General features: G+C 37.9%; 1 protein-coding gene across 1 annotated transcript in view; it reads left to right on the top strand.

Annotated features, from left to right (window-relative positions):
- Positions 1-21995, top strand: part of LUZP2 (leucine zipper protein 2) — a 201334-nt gene that overhangs the window by 131480 nt on the left and 47859 nt on the right. The window contains exons 6-7 of the mRNA XM_064452844.1: positions 980-1042; positions 4194-4256. Coding sequence (XP_064308914.1) covers positions 980-1042; positions 4194-4256 — 126 coding nt within the window. The remainder of the gene's footprint in view (positions 1-979; positions 1043-4193; positions 4257-21995) is intronic.

Below are 21995 nucleotides of genomic sequence, written 5' to 3'. Positions count from 1 at the left end.
AAGATTTCAGTGTCTCAGTGAGATTTGGACCTAAATGTGAATGGATGTCCTGGATGGAATTACCCTTTTTTATCTAATGTCAGCTTGTTCTTGTGTACAATATTCAAGAAAGCTGTTGCTATTCAGTAATAAATATACACTCCTGAACTGTGATGGGCTGGGTTTCTGTAGGCATGTTTAGTTCATTAATACAGGAGAAGGTGGTTTTGGTGTATTTTTCATTTCTTAAGTCCAGCACTCGAAGATCTGCTTATCAAATACTTATGTTTCTGAACAGTGTTGAAAGAAGTCCACACTGCAGAGAAATCTTTACCCTTGACTGTCAATTATGGGGTAATATGAGTGAGGAGTGCAGAAAGAATTACCAGGCTATTGGAAATTCATTTTATCAAGGTTTATTAATTTCCCTGAAAATGAGAAGAAATACATTTAAAACTCCTATATGAAAAAACATATTGAGTTGGCAAAATGCTGTCAGGTAGTTAACCTTCTGAAGTTTTTGATTACTTGCAGTTTTGAATTATGAAATTTAGCAAAAAGACCCCATGAATTTGATCATCAAGGTCGCGTGATGAGATCTTGGCCCTATTATGCAGTTGTTAGAGTGATTTACTGAAAATGATATTGAGCTATGCAGCTGACACCAGATAAGGATTTAGAGGGTTTTTCGTTCCTTTTCTACCTCAGCATATTCAATCTAAATTGCTTTTAGTTGCCTAGAGTGTTTTGGAAGGTTTCTATACGTGTCCTGTTCCTGTGAAAGCAGGTTTTAATGCAAAGTCATAGTCTTTTAGAATTCTGTAAGAGAGGATATTGTGCCATGATGCATCTATCTTGTCTTCTTATCTGTGTCTTTGCTGGTGACTTGAAGGTGTTATCCATGTCTAAAATAAAACTAGTATGATCAAATATTTAAAGGGTCCCTTAATATTTCAATAATTCCAAGTAATAAACCTTTTTTTTTCCCCCTCCTTCTCAGAACAAAAGCCTCAAAAACAAGCTCCTGTCAGGAAACAAGCTTTGTGGTATTCATGCAGAAGAGGTAAGTAAGGTTCTTCTCTATTCTAAATCTAACATACCCAAAAGAAGCTTGCTTCAAAGTCCTTTCTGGTGAGGTTCTCATATGTAATCTATATTACGTGTGTATGGTGAGTGTTCCTAAAGCACTCTCATCTCAACTTATTTCTGTGACTTCACTACAAGGAACTCTAATGTGTTAGAAAGTAAGGTGCAAACTCAAGTTTCAGACAAATAAAATAAAGGCTTGCTTAGGAAAAATATCTATAGCTCTGTAGATGTATATTATACATCTATAATGTGTATAAAATGGACTTCCTTTCCCCAATTTCCATGCCTATAATAAGGCAGGAATAGCTAAATGCCTTTAAAAAATAATTTATAGATACAGGAAAGATTTATTATTGTTGATTCCTAGAATGTTTCATTATTTCAAGGAAAAAAAGGTCACTTTATAAATGCAGGGAAAGAAATCTCCCTCTACTGAAGAGTGAGCTAGCAAAGATAGTTCATGATACAAAAGCCCTATTTTTTTGCAATTACATAAATGTACAAGCAACTGTATTTATGTGAGCAGTCTCTTTAGCTATTTAATTTTTCATGAAAGAGGATATTACTATATAAAAATCTGATTTACTCATTTACATGACTTTAGTGATGTTTTTTGCAACTATAACTTCTGCGAAAGTCATTGCACGTTGCCAGAATGAAACAGAAGCATAACACTTTTCATCTTGACTAAAGTTTTCAAAATTATGGTTGAACATGTTTTCTTCATTGAAGACTCTACTTTTTAACTTAGAGGTCAAAACTTATGAGATCAAAATAGTGATTTCTAGTCATATTAGCTATTTGGCCTAACTAAAGGTCTGCAACCAGTGTTTCTGAGAAATTGTCAATGGTAGGAAACAATAGGATTTTGGGGTTGGGTTTTTTTGCTAGCTCGTCAAAATCTATGTTATCTTCCAGTGTCACTGGAGATGTGTTCAAACATGTTACAGTATATGAATACAAATATATTTTCTTCCCTTGTTTACTGCTAAAAAATTGGCAGTGTCTGCCGCATAGATCTTGGTTTTCCTCTCTTTTTCAAGTTTGTTTTTCCTAGCTGCATAACATCTTAAATGTTTGGTAATTAACTTGAAGATCTTTTCCCTGATGATGTCTCCTTTAATATTTGCAACATAAATGTCTTTAAATATAAGGGTGAAGCCTAAGATTAAATTAAATTTAGTGTAGTGTGACAAGCCTCGCTGTCAAGCGAACTCTAAAGGCAGCAGATTGTGAGTGTATTTTAAACCTTAAGAATCTCAAACTTTATGAATCATCCTGCGAATTTGTTGCTTTTAAGTGGGTTAGTGCTATTAGAATAAGCAAACATGCTACATGACCATACTTTGTTGTTGTTGTTTTGCCAGTTAGAGGTGTCAGCCAGAGAAACACAGTATTTTCTGCTCTTTAATTAAGTACTGTGCTCACCAAGCATAACGATTGTGTGAAATCAGTATCCTTTCAGTTATTAGATCAAATGCCCTTCATGGATAGAATTGTTGTAGTTGCATAGATGGGAGAATGCTTGTGATCCTACACAGTTTATGTGGCTGGCTTTTCTTCTGCAGGAATTCAGAGTCCTGGAGAGAGGAGGGCAGGGTGGTGCAGACCTTGGGCTTTCCAAGAAGCAGAAAGGGGAACCTGCCAGGACAATATTGCTAGATGGTGTGGTTTAGAGTTTGTTATCATCCAGCATCTGACGGTGCTCTGATCTGGCTGACTGCACTAAAGCATTTTGTATGTCCTCTCCCTAGAAGCCCAGAAAACCCACAAAACCACCAAATTTTATCACAAAGAAATACGGGTCATATACATGTTTACATTACACACTCTTAACTTCACCACAGGTTTCTGATTTAGCAAATGAGTGATACCTTCACTGTAACTCATAGATTCCTCTATAGCCATTTTGAATCCTTTGTATGTCACAGAGACTGCAATTCTTAAGCACAACTCCTGAACAATTGAAGTTGGTTGAGGTTTTCTCATCGATCTTCAGTTGGTGTGGAATATATTCCATAGCTCTACCGATTGCACTGTTCAGAGCAGAGGACAGGGCTGTTGAGTGTAGGCAATTGGCACATTCTGCTGTGTAGGTGAAATCACAGCAGATATAGTTACAGAAGAAATGAGTGACCTGAACTGATCCTGGCTATTTGTTTCAGATTTTACAGAATGCATAACCAAGTTGGCCTTACTTCTTAAATATTTAAAGCAAGTTCTAACATTTTATTTTTAGATTCATTCATCCTTCCCAAAAGTCTGTCACTGAATTTGACTGCACTAGTTGGACAGACATCAAATCTTTCTAAAAGCTCTAATTTATGCAGGATATACTACCATCTGTATAATGTTATATTTATGGATGTGCTGTTTCAGTAAATGTGGAATAGACTTCTAATCCATCCCAAGGAATTCTAAATGTTTGTTATTAACTAATGCGAGCAAACTTATTGAATAGTTGTTGAGACTGTGTTTTTTATTAAATAGAAATTATTTTGACAGAATTCTTAGATAAAAAGTGAAATACTTGGGTGTAGGATAAAAAAAACCCATTTCTGTAATATTTTGTTAAAATAAAAGAATGTATAGACCATTACTTAAAGTTATTTTAAGGGTAAATTTAACAACGTTGAAAATAAATATCAGCCTAAACTGATATAAATCAGTACAACTATGCCTATTTTAGAGGACACGGTCACAAACTGAGAACTTAGTTTATTTGATAGACCCTGGTCATTACAAAGAAGAACATATGCAACATTGTGGAAAGCTTTTTCCTCTAAAGAAAAAGAAGATTCTTTACTTTGAAGGTGATGCCTTCAGTTATGCTTTATGGAAAGTATTAATAATACCTCATATCTAAAATGTGTAAGCTAAACAGTTATTCACAACAGTATCGACTCATGTATGCTCTTCAGGTGAGTGCTGTTTTACATTTTCCTTGATACTTTTGCCTGGTTTAGACATCCTTCCCTGGAAAAGCAATTGACTTTAATTATTTTTCTGCCTTTTAAAGCTGATCTATTATCTGTTGTTGTCGGGACTTGCTAACTTTTTTTTCTGATCTTAAAAGTAAATATTTAAAATGAAAACCCCCTTGATTTTATTATCCTTACTTTCAGTCAAAAAAGATCCAAGCCCAGCTGAAAGAGCTTCGTTATGGGAAAAAGGATTTGATTTTTAAGGTAAGTTTTATTTCACTAGAGTTAGCCAAAGTAATAGAGTTAATATGGCATTGAAGTAATGTAGGAGTATTATAGCTGCCTTTATTACTGTGGTTCTAAGGAATTATTGCCTTATCATCATACCAAAAAAAGCTCACAACACTGAGGACAGATGTAATAGCATAATACAATTTCAGAAATATCATCTATTTTGGTTGGTTTGTTTTTGTTTTTTTCTGCAAACCACTCTAACAGGAACAGTGCTTTTTATTAAATTGCTTTTTCAGGCAAGGAAGAGAAGATTCAGAGCCTAAGAAGTTGTCTGGTGTCTTTGTTTTTAAATAGACAAAAGCAGTGGAAAGTGTTTAGATTATGAATATCTGTATTTACACATTCACATAAAGCAATGTTCTAGTTTCCTGCTGGTGAAATGTGCTGTAACACATTTTTCATCTTTCTAACTGAACAATAGAGTATTTTACAGATGACTCCTGTTTTGTCTTGGGTTAGCAGTCCTCTACGGCAACGTCAGTTATTGTTAACGCTTAAAGCAAATCTTTGTGTTTGTGATAAGCTTGAGCAACAGAATGTTCCTTAGCATTCAAATTCCTGTTATGGGATGAAACATCTTTGCCAAAACTGAAGCTTGTAGGAAAAAAATGAAACGTCTGTGGCTGATGCAATTCAAATGAATAGCCTGTCTAGGTAACACATTTAAAAAAGAAAGAAAAAAGGTGAGGGAAGGACAAAGCATGCAACATTTTGCTGAAGGGCATCAGGTCCTTGTTAACACAGGGAGAAGTTAATCCCTGTTGAAGAAGGAGAAAGATTCGGGTCACCTGACTGGAGGCTGCTAATTGAGTAGTGCTTTTATTCCCAGCATCAAGGGTGAAGATAAGTTGTCAACTTCAAAGTGACTGAGCTCGAATTACTTACTAAGTAATTCATCTCAATACGAAGTCCAGGTTGCCTTCTGGAAGTATTTAACTCTCTCTACTGTTTTTCTATTGTATGCATAGTACCATACAGATGGTATAAGGTAGGCCATTTAAAATGTGCAGGGTGATTTGTATGTGGGGTGGGGTTCTTTTCCTTTTTTTTTTTCTTTCTTTTTAATTTTTCTTTCACAGGTTGATTCCAAGGTTTCTCAGGAACATTTTTTTTTTCTGTTTGTCATAAGACCCAAACCAGGGGAATAGATTTAGAGATAAAACCTAGGCATATTGTACATCTAGGCAGTTAAATTTTAATACCAGCTAGCATTAAAAAAAAACCCTATGATTTTTTCCAAATTCAGTTTAGCAATAATTGAGAGCTTGAACAGAGGAAAAGATTACAGTTTCTAAACTTGCGTGGGTGTGAAAGCTTGTTTTGTTTGCTGAGGCAGAAGGTTTGTTCAGTACTACTCTCTACTTGTTGTTTTCATTATGCTAATATGCGGTCATCCTGAAAATGGATCTGAATTATTAGGTCGTGCAGTAACGCTCAGCAGGGGAGCACTCCTACCCTAAGCTGCCCACCTGAAAACAGCTTACAGAAGCGGGGAAGGAAAACATGAGCACGAAGTAAACAAATGGGAAAGACTGGCAAGTCACTGTCATACATAAAATGAAATCCACCTTCCCTCGATCCTAGTTCAGTGAGCTATTTAGAGGGCTTTTCCTCAGGAACGATGATTTAGTGGTTAAGGTATAGGTGTTAAGATCAGGGGTTTGTGGTGGAGGAGAGGGAGTTTACTTGTGTTACAATGGACGCAATGCATCTAGTGTGAATGGGAATAGAAGTGGGTCTCATCTGACTGGAGATGGATGTCTGCATTGTAGACAGCTCTTCTAATCCTTGGAGAGCTATTCAGTCCTGCTGCAGGAGTCTGAGAAATACATCCTCTCGTGAAGAGTATATCTACATCTGACCACATGAATTATGCCTGAAACTCCTTGACCTACATTGAATAGATATAGGTTTGGATTATGAAGCAATACTAGGGCCACCAGCTCGGATGTAGGTCCCAGGTTACATAAGGGGAGTTCTGCTCTGAGTGCACATACCTGCGAAATAGTGAAAACGTTACTTGCTTTTTAGGGAAATTATGAACTAATGGAAGTAAAACGCTTTGAGAACCTTAGATGGATGATGTTAATGAATTGTGGAATGGATTCCAAAGTCCCACATACTGGGAACTACATGTGCGAATACATGAAACCTCTCCTCACCGTGTGCAATTCTGTATGTGACTGACTGCCTGATTTGTTACTTTGGTATATCTTTTATGTGTAGTCAGATATATTTTTGCCAGGTTTATTTGTTGGTCTTTTTCCTGACTAAAGGAAATTTGATTTATGAAGAAAATAGAACAGCAAACATATGCTACCCTCCTAAATAATCATGTGAGATGTGGTTCAGTGCACAGTTCTGTGTGTGTTTCAGATCTGAAGACAGGCGTGCTGAATAGACTAGAAGCCATTTGGTATAGGGCAGAAAGCTTTTTAAATAGCTGTCTGAACAGAGAGAGGCTGCTAGGTTTGGGCAAGAACAGGTGGTATTTCATTTCTAATTGCTTTCATACTAGCAACTAAACAGATTTCTTGTTATCATTGCTGTTGAGGCTGTTTTGTGAAGCTCTGGTTCTTTTTGATAAAAGACCAAACCGGTGGATGCCAGCACAGGGCACGAATGGCATGTGTGATAATCTCCTGGCTGCCAGTTACTGTCATGTTACAGGGCTTCGACCCTTTCCCCCTCCCACCACGTTCCCACCCCGTTAAACCTTGTTTTCTGTGTGCTTTACTGAGGACTTTAGGGCATTATGTCCTTTGTGTAGCTCTGAGCGTTGCAAGCTTCTCACAGCAGTTCACCAGAATGATATAAACTTCATATTAGATTTCTAAAGGGCACGAGGGAATGCTTCAGTCTGTGCCCGTTAAACTATTGCTTTCTGTGGTGGAATTAGTGTGAGGATATCTGAGAAGTTGACCGTGGGGCGGGGGGTGGTTTGCTTTTTGTTTTGTATCATCAACAATGAGAAACTAGTTCTTAAATTCTGGTAACTGCTATTGTCAATGACCCTGTACTGACTGGAGCTCTGGGGATGAAGTGGGAGAGGAAGATGAAGGAGGGAGGGAGGCAGCTTTCTCCTTTAATACACTAGTGAATTGGTAAATCATATCAACTTTTAAACTGTGTGACAGTAACTTAACAGGTGATAGTAAATATAACCCGAGTTCATCATATTTGGCATTTATTTACTCTTATATTTTCAAAGTGTTTTCTAATCTAGATTATTATGTGGCATGTGTATATGTGTATTTATCTATCTCTGTATACGGGATGTAACGCCATACGACAGATAAGCAGTGAGAGTCACAGAAACTAAGCGATGACTCTAGATGACAAAGAAACTAAGGCTACAGATGTTGTCAGTGTCTCTGCTGAGATTAGAATTTGAGCTTCTGTCTCTTTGTCGGAGCTCAGTCCCTTAAACCATGCAGCGCAGTACCCTTAAAGAGCTGACAAAGGTTGAAATTTGCTTTGTATTACAATGAGAAAAATAATGAATGGCTAATAAAAATTCTCACTCAAGCTTCTTAATTTTATAGCTGTCATTGTAATTAGGTGCTTACTAGTTCTGAATGAACCCGCTCTTAATTACAATTATTTAATTATGGACCCTGATTCAGTGAAGTACTCTTAAGTTTAAATGCTTTGCTAAATTGAGGTCTGCATTTGTTTTAGGCATTCATAAACACTTGTTTTCAAATTACTCCTTCATTAACTCTTCCCAACATTTGACTGCACTGTCCTAGAAGCTGTCACATGTTTTACTAAGTTAGAAAAGAATTTAAATAATGTGGGTTTTTTGTTCATGCAATGCAAACATATGTGGGTGTCTGATAGGAATATGGGATGAAGGAAAATAAATTCAGCAATAACTTTCATTGTCAGTATTGCAGGTGTCTTGTTTTTGTGAAATAGTTGTTCCTTTAATCGTACAAGGTAAGAATGCTTCACCCTTATGGCTTGAGTATCTCTCTTTACTTTTTTGTGATGAATTTCTAAGGATTCTGCTTCAGTTTTAGAAAGATGAATTTCATCTACTGCTTAATCTGTTTTCCCTTTTTTCATTTATAGTCTGAGACACAATATACCGATAGACAGCCCCCAAAATCCAACAGTTGTTAAAATGTAAGCAACAACTAAGCCTAGCCTACCAACGTATTTAATCATTGTTCCATAATATAATTTACAGTTAAATAAGCAAGTAAATAGCATCTGCCTTACCCAAATAGGTGATTGCTATTGGGTGTTCTGTATATGGTCTTATCGTGAGCAGGATGGTTTATAACCTGCATCTTCCTCTGAAGAGCAAACATGTTTGCTGTGGTGGGGCACATGGCTGTGGCCAGTTACTGAAGTGGAGCTGTGAAGGTGGCTATTTACGCTGATGAACTGCTTGCCTGTGGCCCTGGGGGCTCCTCAAACCTCTCCACATGTTTAGACCCACCAGGTGCCCAGGCAACAGAGTCAAACTAGAGGATGTCTGAGAAGAAAAATGCAGGGCTGGGAGATGAGAAGCATCAGGAAGCAGCAGAGAGAGAGGTGCTCAAACAGAGAGGGAAAGGAGAAGGCAGGCAGGGAGGTTAGTGGTGGTGGCTGGGAGAGAGGAACGGGGTAGGGAAGAGGGAGGAAGGAGGAGAACCTTGCTCCCAATGCTTGGCAGCCTCTGCTGCTCCTCACAATGTCTAGCTTGTTTTGTGGTGGTACTCTTGAGCCCACATGTTTCTGTGAAGTGCAGTGTCACAAATTAAGATCTACACTGTCATTTACCTTCAGTTCTCTGTTATGCTCCTAAATAGCATTTGAGGTACAGAGCGCTCAATACCTCTAAGGGACTAAGCAGTACCACACCAACATTTCCACTTTAGGCTTGTCTTAGAACCACTTTACATAGACATATAAGAAAGAGAAGGCAGGTTTAAAAATAATGGGTTGGTTTTTTTCTTTCAAGGACTTGTTTCAAGGAAGTATTTCATTCTGGGAAACACCTGAATTGACTTTATATGTAAGGGGCAAAGGATGTGTTTTAAAGATTTGCCTAGCTAAACATGTACTTAAAAGTCTGACATTTATAGTCAAAACCATTTTCCAAATTCTTTGCAGCACATACTGCTACACCAATCAATTCATTATCATGTATTATGATATCATGTATTTGATATCATAAATAGAGTCAAAGAAAAGCAAAGTTAGGTGAAATTGTTTTCACATCATACCGACTGGATGTTGTAAATATTTATACCATTCCTCCCTCTAAAATAAAACTGATGCCACCATATGTGTTTTCGTCCTTATTAGCAGTAGTTAATTACATGCCACAGTAAACCTGTTTCCCAGAGTTGCAAGGTATTTATTTCTGTGACGCAGGCTATGAGATTCTGCATTCCCTACGGAGAAAGAGGTGAAATGATTAAAGAAAACAAACCACCACAAAACCACTGAAGACCTGACTTAGCAGAGAACTTGTGTTAGACATTGAAATATAAATGACTTTGTTGTCTGGGCTAGAAATAATTGATGACATAATTTTAAATCTTTGCTAACCTTTTACAGAAGTGCTTTGTGTGCTTGCACGTGTATGAAGATGCAGAAGTTTCAGGTTTGCCAATACAATTCTAACTGTTTGTGTACAGTTGGTGGCCAGGCTTGACCTAAATCCAGCCATTCCATGAATGTACATTCACCTCACCCATGATTTGCACCTGCTTGTATTAAAATTATTATCAGAATTCTTCTGACCTTGCATGTTTGAAAAATTAGTCCATTTTACACGTTTTAAAAGATTCATTATGTCCACAGTCCCATAAAACAACTCCTTTCCTTGAAGAAAGCTTTTCAAAATAGCAACATTGTTTTCCTTAAACCTTATTTATACACTGATTTATTTAGCACAAAAATAATTTTCTTATCTTTGGCGTTGCTTTACATTGCCCTGTAATGCTAAATGTAACTTCTGTTACTCAATGTTAAAAGGAGATGATAAGAGAAAACTGAGGACAGTTTCCTATGGGCCTGTCATATCAACTTCCCTGAGAGTATACAACAATTTGTCTCACTTTCAGACAGGATCTCTACCCTGCAGTGTGTTTATTCATCCAGTGTGTTTCCTCAGCAGCTGGACCTTCTGCAGCATCCCTTGGGAAATTTTGCGATGCTGCTTAGGAGAAACAAAACGACAAAAAAAAGCTCTGATAAAATATCAGTTATCAAGACAAATGTAAAGCAAAATATTAGATTTTTTTTTTTTTCCAGAGACCTTGAACTGGTGACTTTAGTAGGAATAAGAGATTCTATGAGCTGCAAGCTGGCTTCCACACATTGCATAACAACTGAAAAGAGTCTGAAAAAGGAGGCTTATTACACATTTAATATATAGCATTTTTAAGCATATTATTTTAAGAGAACAACTATCAAAGACTTCAGACCAGAAAATGTGGTCTAAACTGTCTTTTGCATGTCATTGCTGGACTTTGCCAGAAATGACACAATGAATGAAAGTAGCAAACTGAACTTCCTCTTAGGTATATTTTTATTTATTTTATGATGTTTTCTATTTGATAAATTCAATCTCAGTGATCTACTGTGGCTTGTATATTATTCTCTGATGATTTTATTAGCAAAAAAGAGGCTGTTTTTCTTTGGATTGAGTTTGTTTTCTACAAGCCTTTGCTTTTCTTACACAGGATGAACATGAAATGAAAAGTGCCCACAATACAAGCAGAGTCTGATAGATGATGAAATGAAAAGCCTGAAAATATTATAATGACTTTTCCTTTTAATTGCATGAATAACAAAGGTTACTTCATATTTATTGAGATAAGATTTGTATACATATGTGGCAATCCCATCGGCAGTGGTTCAGTTTTGGCAAAACCTGTTTTCTTAGGAGACTGTGGAAAATGGAAAGGATGTTCCATATTCTCTGACTCCACAGAAGGTTCAGGTATATCTGTGTTACTCTTTCCAATGCTAATCTAATTTTTCTTTTTGAGAAACCTGCTGCAGTTCAAACTCCATGTATTTATGCTGCTTTGGACTATTCTAGTCTCTTAGTCTTTGTAGTAGAAAATGTTTTCTTGTATCTCTTGAATTTTCCATACTGAAATTAAAGCCAATTAGTTATCATAGACTTGGAAAGTAGATTTTTTTGTTCGTTTGTTTTTTATACCCTTCCTTTAAAGCAATATTTTGCATATTTTGAGATTATTATCCTATGTCTCTCACAGTGTTCTCAGATTAATGTGTGGAATATTTTTTCCAGCCTTGCTTCTCAGTACCTGTTTGCATACCACCAATGCTTCATGTTAGTAACTTCTGCACTTGTTTTTCTTGGTCGGTGTCCATTTGCAGTGCCCTGAATGGACACTGATGTCCGGCTGGACGTTTCACTGATACAGAGCAGAGCAAAAGGTGTTCTGCAGTCTGTACCCACAGAGTTCTTTGCCTTTTCTACAAAAACATGACTTACTCAGTGGTGATATCATCCTGAGTCATTCATCCCCACTGTTGTGTATTCTATATTTGTTTTATTGATTATTCCTGTCTGTATTTAGCATCTTATACTTGTCTTTAGTGAATGTCATCCTACTTTTTCCAGTTTGTCAGGATAAATTTAGATATATCCCATCTTCTGTGACACACAGAGTTCTGGTTTGATGTCACTGGAATATTTAATGAGTATACGTTTAGTTCACAGTTCAGTTCATGAATGGTACATATACCAAATAAAACTGTCCCCTGGAGAGCTAGTCTGATTATTCTTTTCAGTACTTTTCCAAAAATTAATATTGTACTATGGATCTGAGAGTCATGACCTCTTCAGTTTCTGTCCTTCAGAAGATGGGTATCACATGTATGCTTTTCCAGTGTTCAGGTTTTTCATCTACTCTGCTGAGTCTGTAACAAACTTAGAGCCTAATATCACTTCCTAAAGCAATAAAAGTGGTGATGCACAAACATGACTAACAGAAAACAATCAAGTGAAAACTCTTATCAGTCTGTAATTGGACAGTCATATCAGAGAAAAAAATGTTTTGTCTAAAACAATGTGTCTAAAAATTTAGGACTACACCTAAAATAAGCGGTACTGTGTACCAGTGTTAAAATTTGGCTGAAAAGGGGTGGAGGTGGTGGTGGAAATAAATCATATATCAACCCACCAAAAAAAAATTTAAGATAATTTGGGGAAGAAAGGCTTAACTAATGCTTTGTGTCAAAGATACAACATGGAATTTCCACCAGACCTTGAGAGATGACTCAGTAGTATTATTTTGGATAATTATTTCAAACTAGGATTTGTTCTTTTGTAGCAAAGATCTTTGAGTGAAGGAGACAACATCATGGCTGCAAGTATTGCAAAGTGCTTTTCTTCATCTTTAGCTCAGGAATTATCACTCTTGTGCTAATATTACTAAACATTTGTGAGTAATAGATCTGCTGCTTTGACAGTGAGACATGCAGATCAGCCCAGGACTTATGCAGTGGTTTGCATTTCATGCTCTGGTTCCATTTGTATACATTGGTTTGTGCAAAGCCAGATAGAAAGATTGATGACATTTTTCTTTCAAGGCATTTTCAATACCAGGTGATTACAAAATTGGTAAACTTACCTGTTTAATAGCTTAATCAGTAATTAATGCTCTTTCACAGAAGTTGCTGTATCTGGGGATATGTGGTACCTGGATATGGTGACAGCTAGGAGCACATTGCTAGGGAGAGCTGAATTTTCATGTTGCAGAGTGGTAACGTGCATCTATTACTTTGATGGCTTGCTTGAAAATTGCAGTGTTTTCTTCAAGGATTATTCCTGTTTGTCAAAAGTCATCACGATGGCAGGAAGAAAATTGTATGTATATTCCTCAAAGCAATTGCATTGATCGCTGGGGGAATGGAAGCGTAGTGTAGATTTTATTCATGTTAGAAGCTGTTGTTATATGAATATTGTTCTATTTATCTGTGGATTTCTAGAATGTGATAATTTTACAGAATTCTGTTTTGCTGTTTTGATGATAATAGGATTGAATATGAATTTTGTGCCAGGTTCCGAGGTGCGTCCTGGGGTGGATGACTGATGGGGTAGGCTGTGCAGGATTTTGTGGGTTAGTACGTCATGAGTGAGAACTGGTGTTCTCTCCGAGTCCGAAGATAAGAGATTGTGGGATCTTCCTTGAGATAATTCTGCTCTGTAGTATAATGAGTGTTGGACTTAGTCTTCATGGTTTAGTATCCCTGTAGCTCTTGTTGCATGTGGTAGTTCAGTCTTAGAAATGGCTAGATTTTGGTTTTTCTTTCCAAGTGAGGCGGCTTGTGATGCTTTTTCTTTGTTTGTTCTTATAATGCTTCTGTTGATTATTCACTTTGGTATTTTTTTTTTCTCAATCAAGTCAATATTTTTTACGCTTTTAGATACGTATTTGGATGTTGCCTACTGTTGGATGTATAATTTTGGTTTTCAGGTTATCAATTATTTGTGATTAGATCTGGCTACTTATTGGATATAGAAAAATGCTTTAAGGCAGGATATTATTGTTTTTCTCAGTAGAAGCTGAGGCCCCTGGAAGAGGCAGGAAATGGAAATTTGCTCCGTTGATTTTTGTAAAATATATTAGGGCTGTTGCATAAATATCTGTGGTTGTTGTTTGGACGGTAAAAGGTGGCGTGATTACTTTTCAGATAGCTAATTTGTTGAGATAAAATATCTAGCATAGGGACCGTTTCCTCATCTTCTGTTACGTGGTCTTTTATCATTGTATGGTAAATGAGTACTTCTTGTTTTCATGAAGCACAAGATTTTATTCTTTAATTTGATTGCCTTTGTAGTAAGTTTGGGTTTCGGGGTTTTGGGGGTTTTTTGTTTGGGTTTTCCTCCCCCCCCCCCCCCCCGAATGGTGGTATGGTGTATTTTCACAATATCAACAAAATTGTATGTAGAAAATATTATCTAGAGTATCTGTGTGTTGCTTAGGAAGTAGACGTCACTGTTTACTTTGGCATCTTTTTGTTGGTGCATATTTTCCATTTCAAATGCCATATTTTAGCATTTTGTATACTGTTGCAATGATGCTATAATCATTACTAATGTGTTGTGTTAATGTTAGCACATTATGTTAGCATCACAGGAGGGGCCTAAAGATCTAGACAGAATTGGCTGCTGAAAAATACTTACAAGATATTTGCAGACAGACATAGGAATTCTTTTTAATGTAAAGAGATAAGTGACATACAAGAATCACAGAACGGTAGGGGTTGGAAAAGATGTCTGGTGGAGGGATGTTATCATATGTATTTCCCAGTGAAGACATTGGAATATGTATTAACATAGTTCATTGATATCCTTATCAAAACAAATTTCTTTCTACGATTCTGGGTTTTTTTAGAGGTTTTACACAGTTTTGGCAATTACAGATTTGTGAAATGTGAATATTATTTTCAAATTCAGGTCTATTAGTTTACTGTCAGTACATTTTTTACAACTCAGTTTTGAGCATGAAAGATTAACATTTTTAATTAACTGAAAAATCCAATTTTAAAAGTTTCTATATGGCCCTGAGGATGTGGCCTTAAGGATATGGACTTGCATTAGATGGTAACACAGTCTTAAATAGCTGGTCTGAGTTACTGTGTGAGACAAAGCGAGTCAATAGCCACTGTGAGACAAGGTCACTTAAATCTAGCAGCAGCAGCTCCAAATTTAACTGGCAGCATGCAGCTATTCAGTCAGCCTGCAGACCTGGTCCAACTCCTGCTAAAATGAAGAGAGGTTTACTATTGATATAAAATTGAAATTGCTTGGGACTTTGACTGACATTTTCCAAATGGTTTATTTGTAATCATGATTTTGAGTGTGCCCAGTAGGGTTGAAACATTTAAAAACTTTGTCACATTAAGTATTGAAAAAATTTCAAACTGCCCAAAGTTCAGAGGAAAAACAGGACTGAGGAAAGGACATATAAGAAGCTAAAAGATGAATCAAAGTCTCATCTTGTATAAACACTTAACAGGTAAAAGGGGGAATGTTTCCTATGAAAACTAGGGACCTGGATGCACGTGTGCTTTATGTCAACAAGGGGCAGGATGTTGGATGAGTAATGCCGATGGCAGAAGTAAGCTTTGAGAGCAACTGCTTTGGCACAATCATTTATCTTCAACATTTAAGTTTCTGCAGTGATAGGTGCTGTAGAGATTGCCAAGAAAAATGTCTTTTTTCTGAAATATTAGAACTGAAGACTTTTTATGCTGAGGATGTTGAGACATGATGTGCTGTCAGCCTCCGTGCAGTAAAGGAGGGAATGGTCAGACACAAACAAGAAATTGTGACTACAAAGAGCAGGCACCAGCCATGGTGCCCACACGGATTGGGTTTCCCTGGAACTGGAGAGACTGGGGGAGGCACCAAGGTGGTGCATTGGTGTCATGGTTTTAGCTGGGATAGAGTTAATTTTCTTCACCATAGCTGGCGCAGTGCTGTGCTTTGGACTCAGTATGAAGACAATGTTGATAACACACAGATGTTTTAGTTGTTGCTGGGTAGTGCTTGTACTAGTGAAGGATTAGTTCGTTGCTGACTGGGGCAGAACCACGACAGTTGGCCACCACGTCCTTGGCGGCACCTGGCACGCATTGAAATCCAGAACCAGCTGCTCTCCTAGTCCTGGGGCTCCTCAGCGAACCATGCTGTGGGGCGACCGCTTGGGAGATCACCCAGCTCCAGGCAATCAGCATCTGGAGCACAGTGATGTGTATGTCCTAAATTGGGTGTTCTTCCTAGCAGAGGCAATTTTTAATACCTTGGCACTTATTCAAAATCAGACAGAAATATTGATTTGAGAGGATACTTCTGCATCACTGTTTCCCCCTTGCTTGATCCTGTTTTCTGGGATGTTGCTGACAGCAAATTCAGAGCCATCTACGTGATGATCTGTGGCATTAAATTCCCAGAATAAATACAATAAATTTTATCTGCATTTTGGGAGGGTTTTTGAGATTTCTCTGTTACTCATTGTTGGCTGATTCGGAGCCATTTTGTAATAATGAATCTGTTGATGTTGATGAATATTCTGTGTGTTGGATGTTTTAGGTTTTACTTTATTCATCAGCTGAATAGGAGGTAATGTTTTCAAAATTGAAAGTTTTAAGATAGTTATCTCTTGACAAACACTTTTAAGTTAAGTGATATTGCCAGATGTACTAGCTCTGTCTTCTTTGTTTGGTATTTTCCTGGCTGAATTATGCTCTTGACTGGAACGGTCAAATCTTAGAAAGAAGTCCCCAAACCAAAAAGTTGAAGCTTTGGGCAAGATGTGAACTAAACATCCCTTAAGAAAAGAGGAAGTAAATGTTTCCAGCTCACTACTGATAGAGGTCTAGAGCATTCTGGTATGCCCAACATGAATTTTAAAATGCTTACTCCCCTGGTGTGTGTTCTCTTACTGCTAAAATAAGGAATACATTTATTTAAAGAAGAATAACTTAGAAAAGAAAGAGTGTCAGGTTGTTGTAATCATGTGGATTGGTTATCCATTAGAAATAACAACTGGTGCTAAAACCTAAGGTGGTCTGGCCTGATCTGAAGGGAAGAAAATCCCCTAAGGGAGGTAAAAAGGCAGACCAGGAACAAAAGTGAGTGATGTGGATCTTCTCTTCATGTGCGTCCTCTGAGCATGTTTCTGCAGAGAAACAGTTATTTTCCTTTAGTCAGAGGTCGAGTACTTCACTAAAACCCTAGCGAACTGCTCTTTTACTTTCATCATAAAGAGTTTTATGTGAAGGAAAAGCATGAGGGTTGGGGGAGGAAAAGTGAAATTTCAGCTAATAAAAAAGCAGAAAGGTCTTATTTCCTTTTTTGTTTTTTTTTGTTTGTTTGTTTTTTTAAACGTACATGCAGAATAGTCACAAATGAGAGAGAAAAGCATTGTGGCAGTAATGAGCATTAAGAAAATGTACAAGCTGCGAGACTTTGCAGAAATCATGTTTTTAACGGACTTTTCTTCTTGTTTTAAGTGCTTGAAAAATAATTCAGATGTTGCTGAATGACTGGTTTTTGCTGCACGTCTGATTAAATGGAATAGCTGCCAAAAAGTGTTATTCTCGGTTACATTTAACACCTTGTGCTACAGTAAACAGTACAATTTAGAAGCACAGGTCTGTTTTTCTAAGATACAAATAACACTTACAGAATAAGCACAGTAGAATACTGTTTACCAGATAATTTATTAGAATTTCTGGTTAAGTGGTTTCCAATTAAAAAGTTGTCCTGGTTGGAAAATGTAATAATTTTTAAAGTAAAAAGTTGTACAGTAAATATTTTATCTTTTTTCTTAAATATTTACTTAAGACATGTGGAAAAAAATGGAGTTCAGAATATCTATTTATTTACTGTGTGGTTGAACATCTCTTGGACAATCACGTTTTCTAATTAAGCAGAATGTGTGATAATTCTGTCCTCAATAAACAGCAATCCTTGTTATGAAATACAATAAGTCTTTAAAAGTTTTGTAATAACCACATAAAATCCCAATTTATCATGTCCAGAAGTGAAGCGAACCCTGTCATGACTATGCTTATCTCTGCACGTGTGAGTAATCCTCCTAACGTGAAGCCATAACCTAGACTTTTCTGGCAAAAAAACAAACAAACAAAAAACCCCAAACCTTTGAAATTTTGTATACAGAAAAAATGAAGGGAATGGAGTAATTTTTTTTCCTGACTATTTTAAGCAGTTGCAAGTTAAAAAACAGAACAAAAACAAACAATACACCAAAACCCGCCAAACCCACCCCCCCAAAAAAAAAAACAACCAACAAAACAACAAAAAGCAAAACCACCCACCCCTCTGCAAAAACCCCCCCCAAAAAATCCAACTGCAACAACAATAAAAGCTGTCACCATTTATCTTGGATTCCACATTGACTTGCTGTATAATGTTTCCAGGAAAGAAATGCTAAAAAGCTTTTTGAAAAATGTTTTTTGGCTGTGCTAACAAGCATGCAGTATTTGTAATAGCTGTACAACCGTGCAGCTCCGTCACCCACCTGACCTGAAACGTGACCCTTAGTTATTCTGGGGGTGGAATTCGTATCCTGCTATTAATGTGGAACAGGTCTGGGATCAAATAAGACTGAAAAGTTAAGGTGAGCACCACTCCCTCTGTCCTCCCTCTGACCCACGCAGCAGACACAGTGTTTGATCATAGTGAGGGGTCTTGTTTCTGGGGCTTTTCAGAAGCAAATAGGGTTTTTTTTTTCCAGCGAGTCATTTGCTATTGGCTTTGTTAAATCATACATGGAAATAGGATCATAGCCTGGATTTGCTGCCCTGTACCTTCAGGAAAGGTCTAGTAACTCACCTCATGGGTGAGAATCCTTAGGTTTTGTCTGACCCCTTTCTGAGAAGAAGTGGGAGGACTTGGAGGAGATCTCTGTGGAAAAGCCTATGGACTAGCCAGGACTGGGAAGAAAGGTCAGATCTGATCTACCTTTTCAGAGTAAAAAAACCAACAAGAACACTTAACTAAGCTGTATTTGGAGCTTATTTGTAAAGCACCACATTGTTATCAACAATATGGTGTAGGTTGGATGAGTGGACAGTGAGGTGCACAGAGAACTGGCTGGACAGCAGAGCTCAGAGGGTCGTGATCAATGGGGCAGAGTCTGGCTGGAGGCCTGTCACTAGTGGTGTTCCCCAGGGGTCTGTGCTGGGTCCAGTCCTGTTCAACAGATTCATCAGTGACCTGGACGAAGGGACAGAGTGTAACCTCAGCAAGTTCACTGATGATACCAAGCTGGGAGGAGCGGCTGATACACCAGAAGGCTGTGCTGCTGTCCAGCGAGACCTGGACAGGCTGGAGAGCTGGGCCGAGGGGAACCTCATGGAATTCAACGGGAGCAAGTGCAAGGTCCTGCCCCTGGGGAGGAACCACCCCCTGCACCAGTACAGGCTGGGGGCTGAACTACTGGGAAGTGGCTCTGTGAGAAGGACCTGGGAGTGCTGGTGGGCAGCAAGCTGACCATGAGGCACCACTGTGCCCTTGTGGCCAAGAAGGCCAACAGTATCCTGGGCTGCATTAAAAGGAGTGTGGGCAGCAGATCGAGAGAGGTTATCCTCCCCCTCTACTCTGCCCTAGTGAGACCACATCTGGAGTGCTGTGTCCAGTTTTGGGCCTCCCAGTTTAAGGAGGACAAGGAACTGCTTGAGCAAGTCCAGCAGGGAGCTCCCAGGATGATCAGGGGGCTGGAGCATCTCCCTTGTGAGGAAAGGCTGAGACACCTGGGTTTGTTCAGCCTGGAGAAGAGAAGACTGAGGCGGGATTTCATCAATACCTATAAATATCTAAAGGGTGGGTGTCAGGACAATGGAACTAGACACTTTTCAATAGTGCCCAACAACAGGCCAAGGGGCAACGGGCACAACCTGGAACACAGGAAGTTCCAGCTAAACATGAGAAAAAACCCCTTCCCTGTGCGGGTGCCCGAGCAGGGGCACAGGCTGCCCAGGGAGGCTGTGGGGTCCCTTCCCTGGAGACATTCACACCCCGCCTGGACGCGTTCCTGTGCCCCTGCTCTGGCTGTGCCTGCTCACGCAGTGGGGTTGGGCAAGATGATCTCCAGGGGTCCCTTCCAACCTGCACCATTCTATGATTCTGTGAATATGTAATCCAGCAGTAATTTTTTCATTGTATTTATGTCAGTATGTTTGTCCCAAGAAAGGTCATTGAAAGGATTAACAAAATTTATAACTTCTCAAAAGGTACATAAAAGACCACTAGTGAATGGGGTTTTTTTTTCGTCTAATGTGACTAAGGAAGTGAGAAGCTTCTAGCCACTGTTTTTCAGATTACAAAACTTCTGCCTTGCCCACCCTGTTTTGTTGCTTTTGTGTGACTTTGAGGAACATGAAAAACTCAACTAAATATATTTTATTGCTATGATGTTTACAAATTCTTGACATTCAAAGCCATCATCCCAAAGACAAGTAGGCATTGCCTTCACTTTATTTACATGCAGAAATTCTTTCTGTTCTGAATTACTCATTATAAAAACATTCTATGTCAATTTGGATTTCTTTCTGTCTACTTGAAATCAGACCAATCCTTTTGCTTTTTATATTTATGCCTGGAAGAACTTAAATATGGGCATTTTGTGTAATGAAATTCACAATGAGTAAAGGTAAGTACATTGATTTAAGTGAGCTAGAAAAGTGTACTCACTGACAGTAATTGCTCAGTGCACTCTGTCAGAGGATGAAAAAATTATTTATCTCACTGTTTCCTCTATAAGACCTGATTCTACAGGAATGCCTGTGAGAAACTTAATACTTCTAATTTTTTCCATGCTTTTTAAAGGCACTTTCGTCGTTATCAGAAATGGCCTGTGTAGTCCTACTGGTATTTTGTCCTTTTTCTTTATTCTGTATCCAAGCTACAGTAATTGAATTAAGCTCCCTTAAAAACTTCTAAATTTGAACAGCAGTGAAACTATTGCAATATTAATTCAGCCGTGACAGACAAAAATTTTCAGGAAAAAAATTGATTATTCTACAGTTTTGGGACTAAGACGTAAATAAATATCACTACTTTCAAGTGAGTGGTTCCACAAAAATTCATTTTTAATGACAGGATTTTAGTCTCACTTTACGTCCATTGGATTGATATCACTGGCCTCTTGGCTCAGTAATCTGTGAAGTAGAATAAATACACATGAAAGTTGCAGAAAAATTTAGTCTATCAAAATATGACAAAATTACCAAAAATAAGACTGTCTTGATAAGTGATGCATTCAGAAAGATTTTATTAGTACATATGATCCTGTCCTGTGGAAGAATACTTTTTTGCCATCGAGGAAAATACCTTCAGTTTATGTGAGCAATGTTATTACAAAATATTAACTCTTTCTAATGGTAGCAATTAAAGAAAGTAAACACTTTTCCTCCAACCTGAGTTTCATTGACTAAAATTATTTAGCACCAGACATTCCCCTGCAAGGAAGAAAGTAGCAGTCACCTGTAGCCACCATTACCTGCTTTCTATCAACTACCCAGATTTGCAGATGCCTACATAATGCATGCGTTGAGGGAAACCAGACATCCTGAACTTCATAACTTTAGGTCTGGTATTCCACTGACTCAACTGTAACAGAGATGGTGCTGAACGGAGAAGTTGCCTGGTTCTCTGGCCCACACCGTGTGGCAATCCATCATCTTCCGTGTGGTTCTGATCCTTTAGCAATGCACACCATCTGAGATGCCATCCCGGCCCTCATTTATCACCTAAACGTTACTTTGTATAGTTTCATTTTTAATGCCAATTCAGATTATTTAATTATATATCCTGTTTTTCAAATCTTCCTTCTCATTAATTGAAAACGTATTAATTCCTATAACTATAATGTAAAAGTATATTAATAAGAAGCAATCATTAAAATGTTAATGATGAGAGAAATTACTTGGTCTAGTAATTCTAGTATCTAATGAGAACTGTCTCTGCACCAGACAGAGCCAGGCTTAATGTTCAGTCTTTCAAATGTTGACTGGGACCATGTTGATTGAGAGTGATATTATGTACCATATTTAGTAACAAATGCAAATGTTACGGAACAGTAGACAAAGTATTATATGGTAATGCTCTTTTCCCTAATGAGCCAATAATAAGGCTGGTTAAATTTTACAAGTTCTGATGAAGTGGAAGGCTGCTTTCTGCATGCTCTGTTGCCA

Source organism: Phalacrocorax carbo, chromosome 5 (genome assembly GCF_963921805.1).
Source record: "Phalacrocorax carbo chromosome 5, bPhaCar2.1, whole genome shotgun sequence".
In the NCBI taxonomy this organism is placed as follows: Eukaryota; Metazoa; Chordata; class Aves; order Suliformes; family Phalacrocoracidae; genus Phalacrocorax; species Phalacrocorax carbo.
The sequence above is the reverse complement of the archived record's forward strand: the minus strand, read 5'-3'. Positions and strand labels throughout refer to the sequence as shown.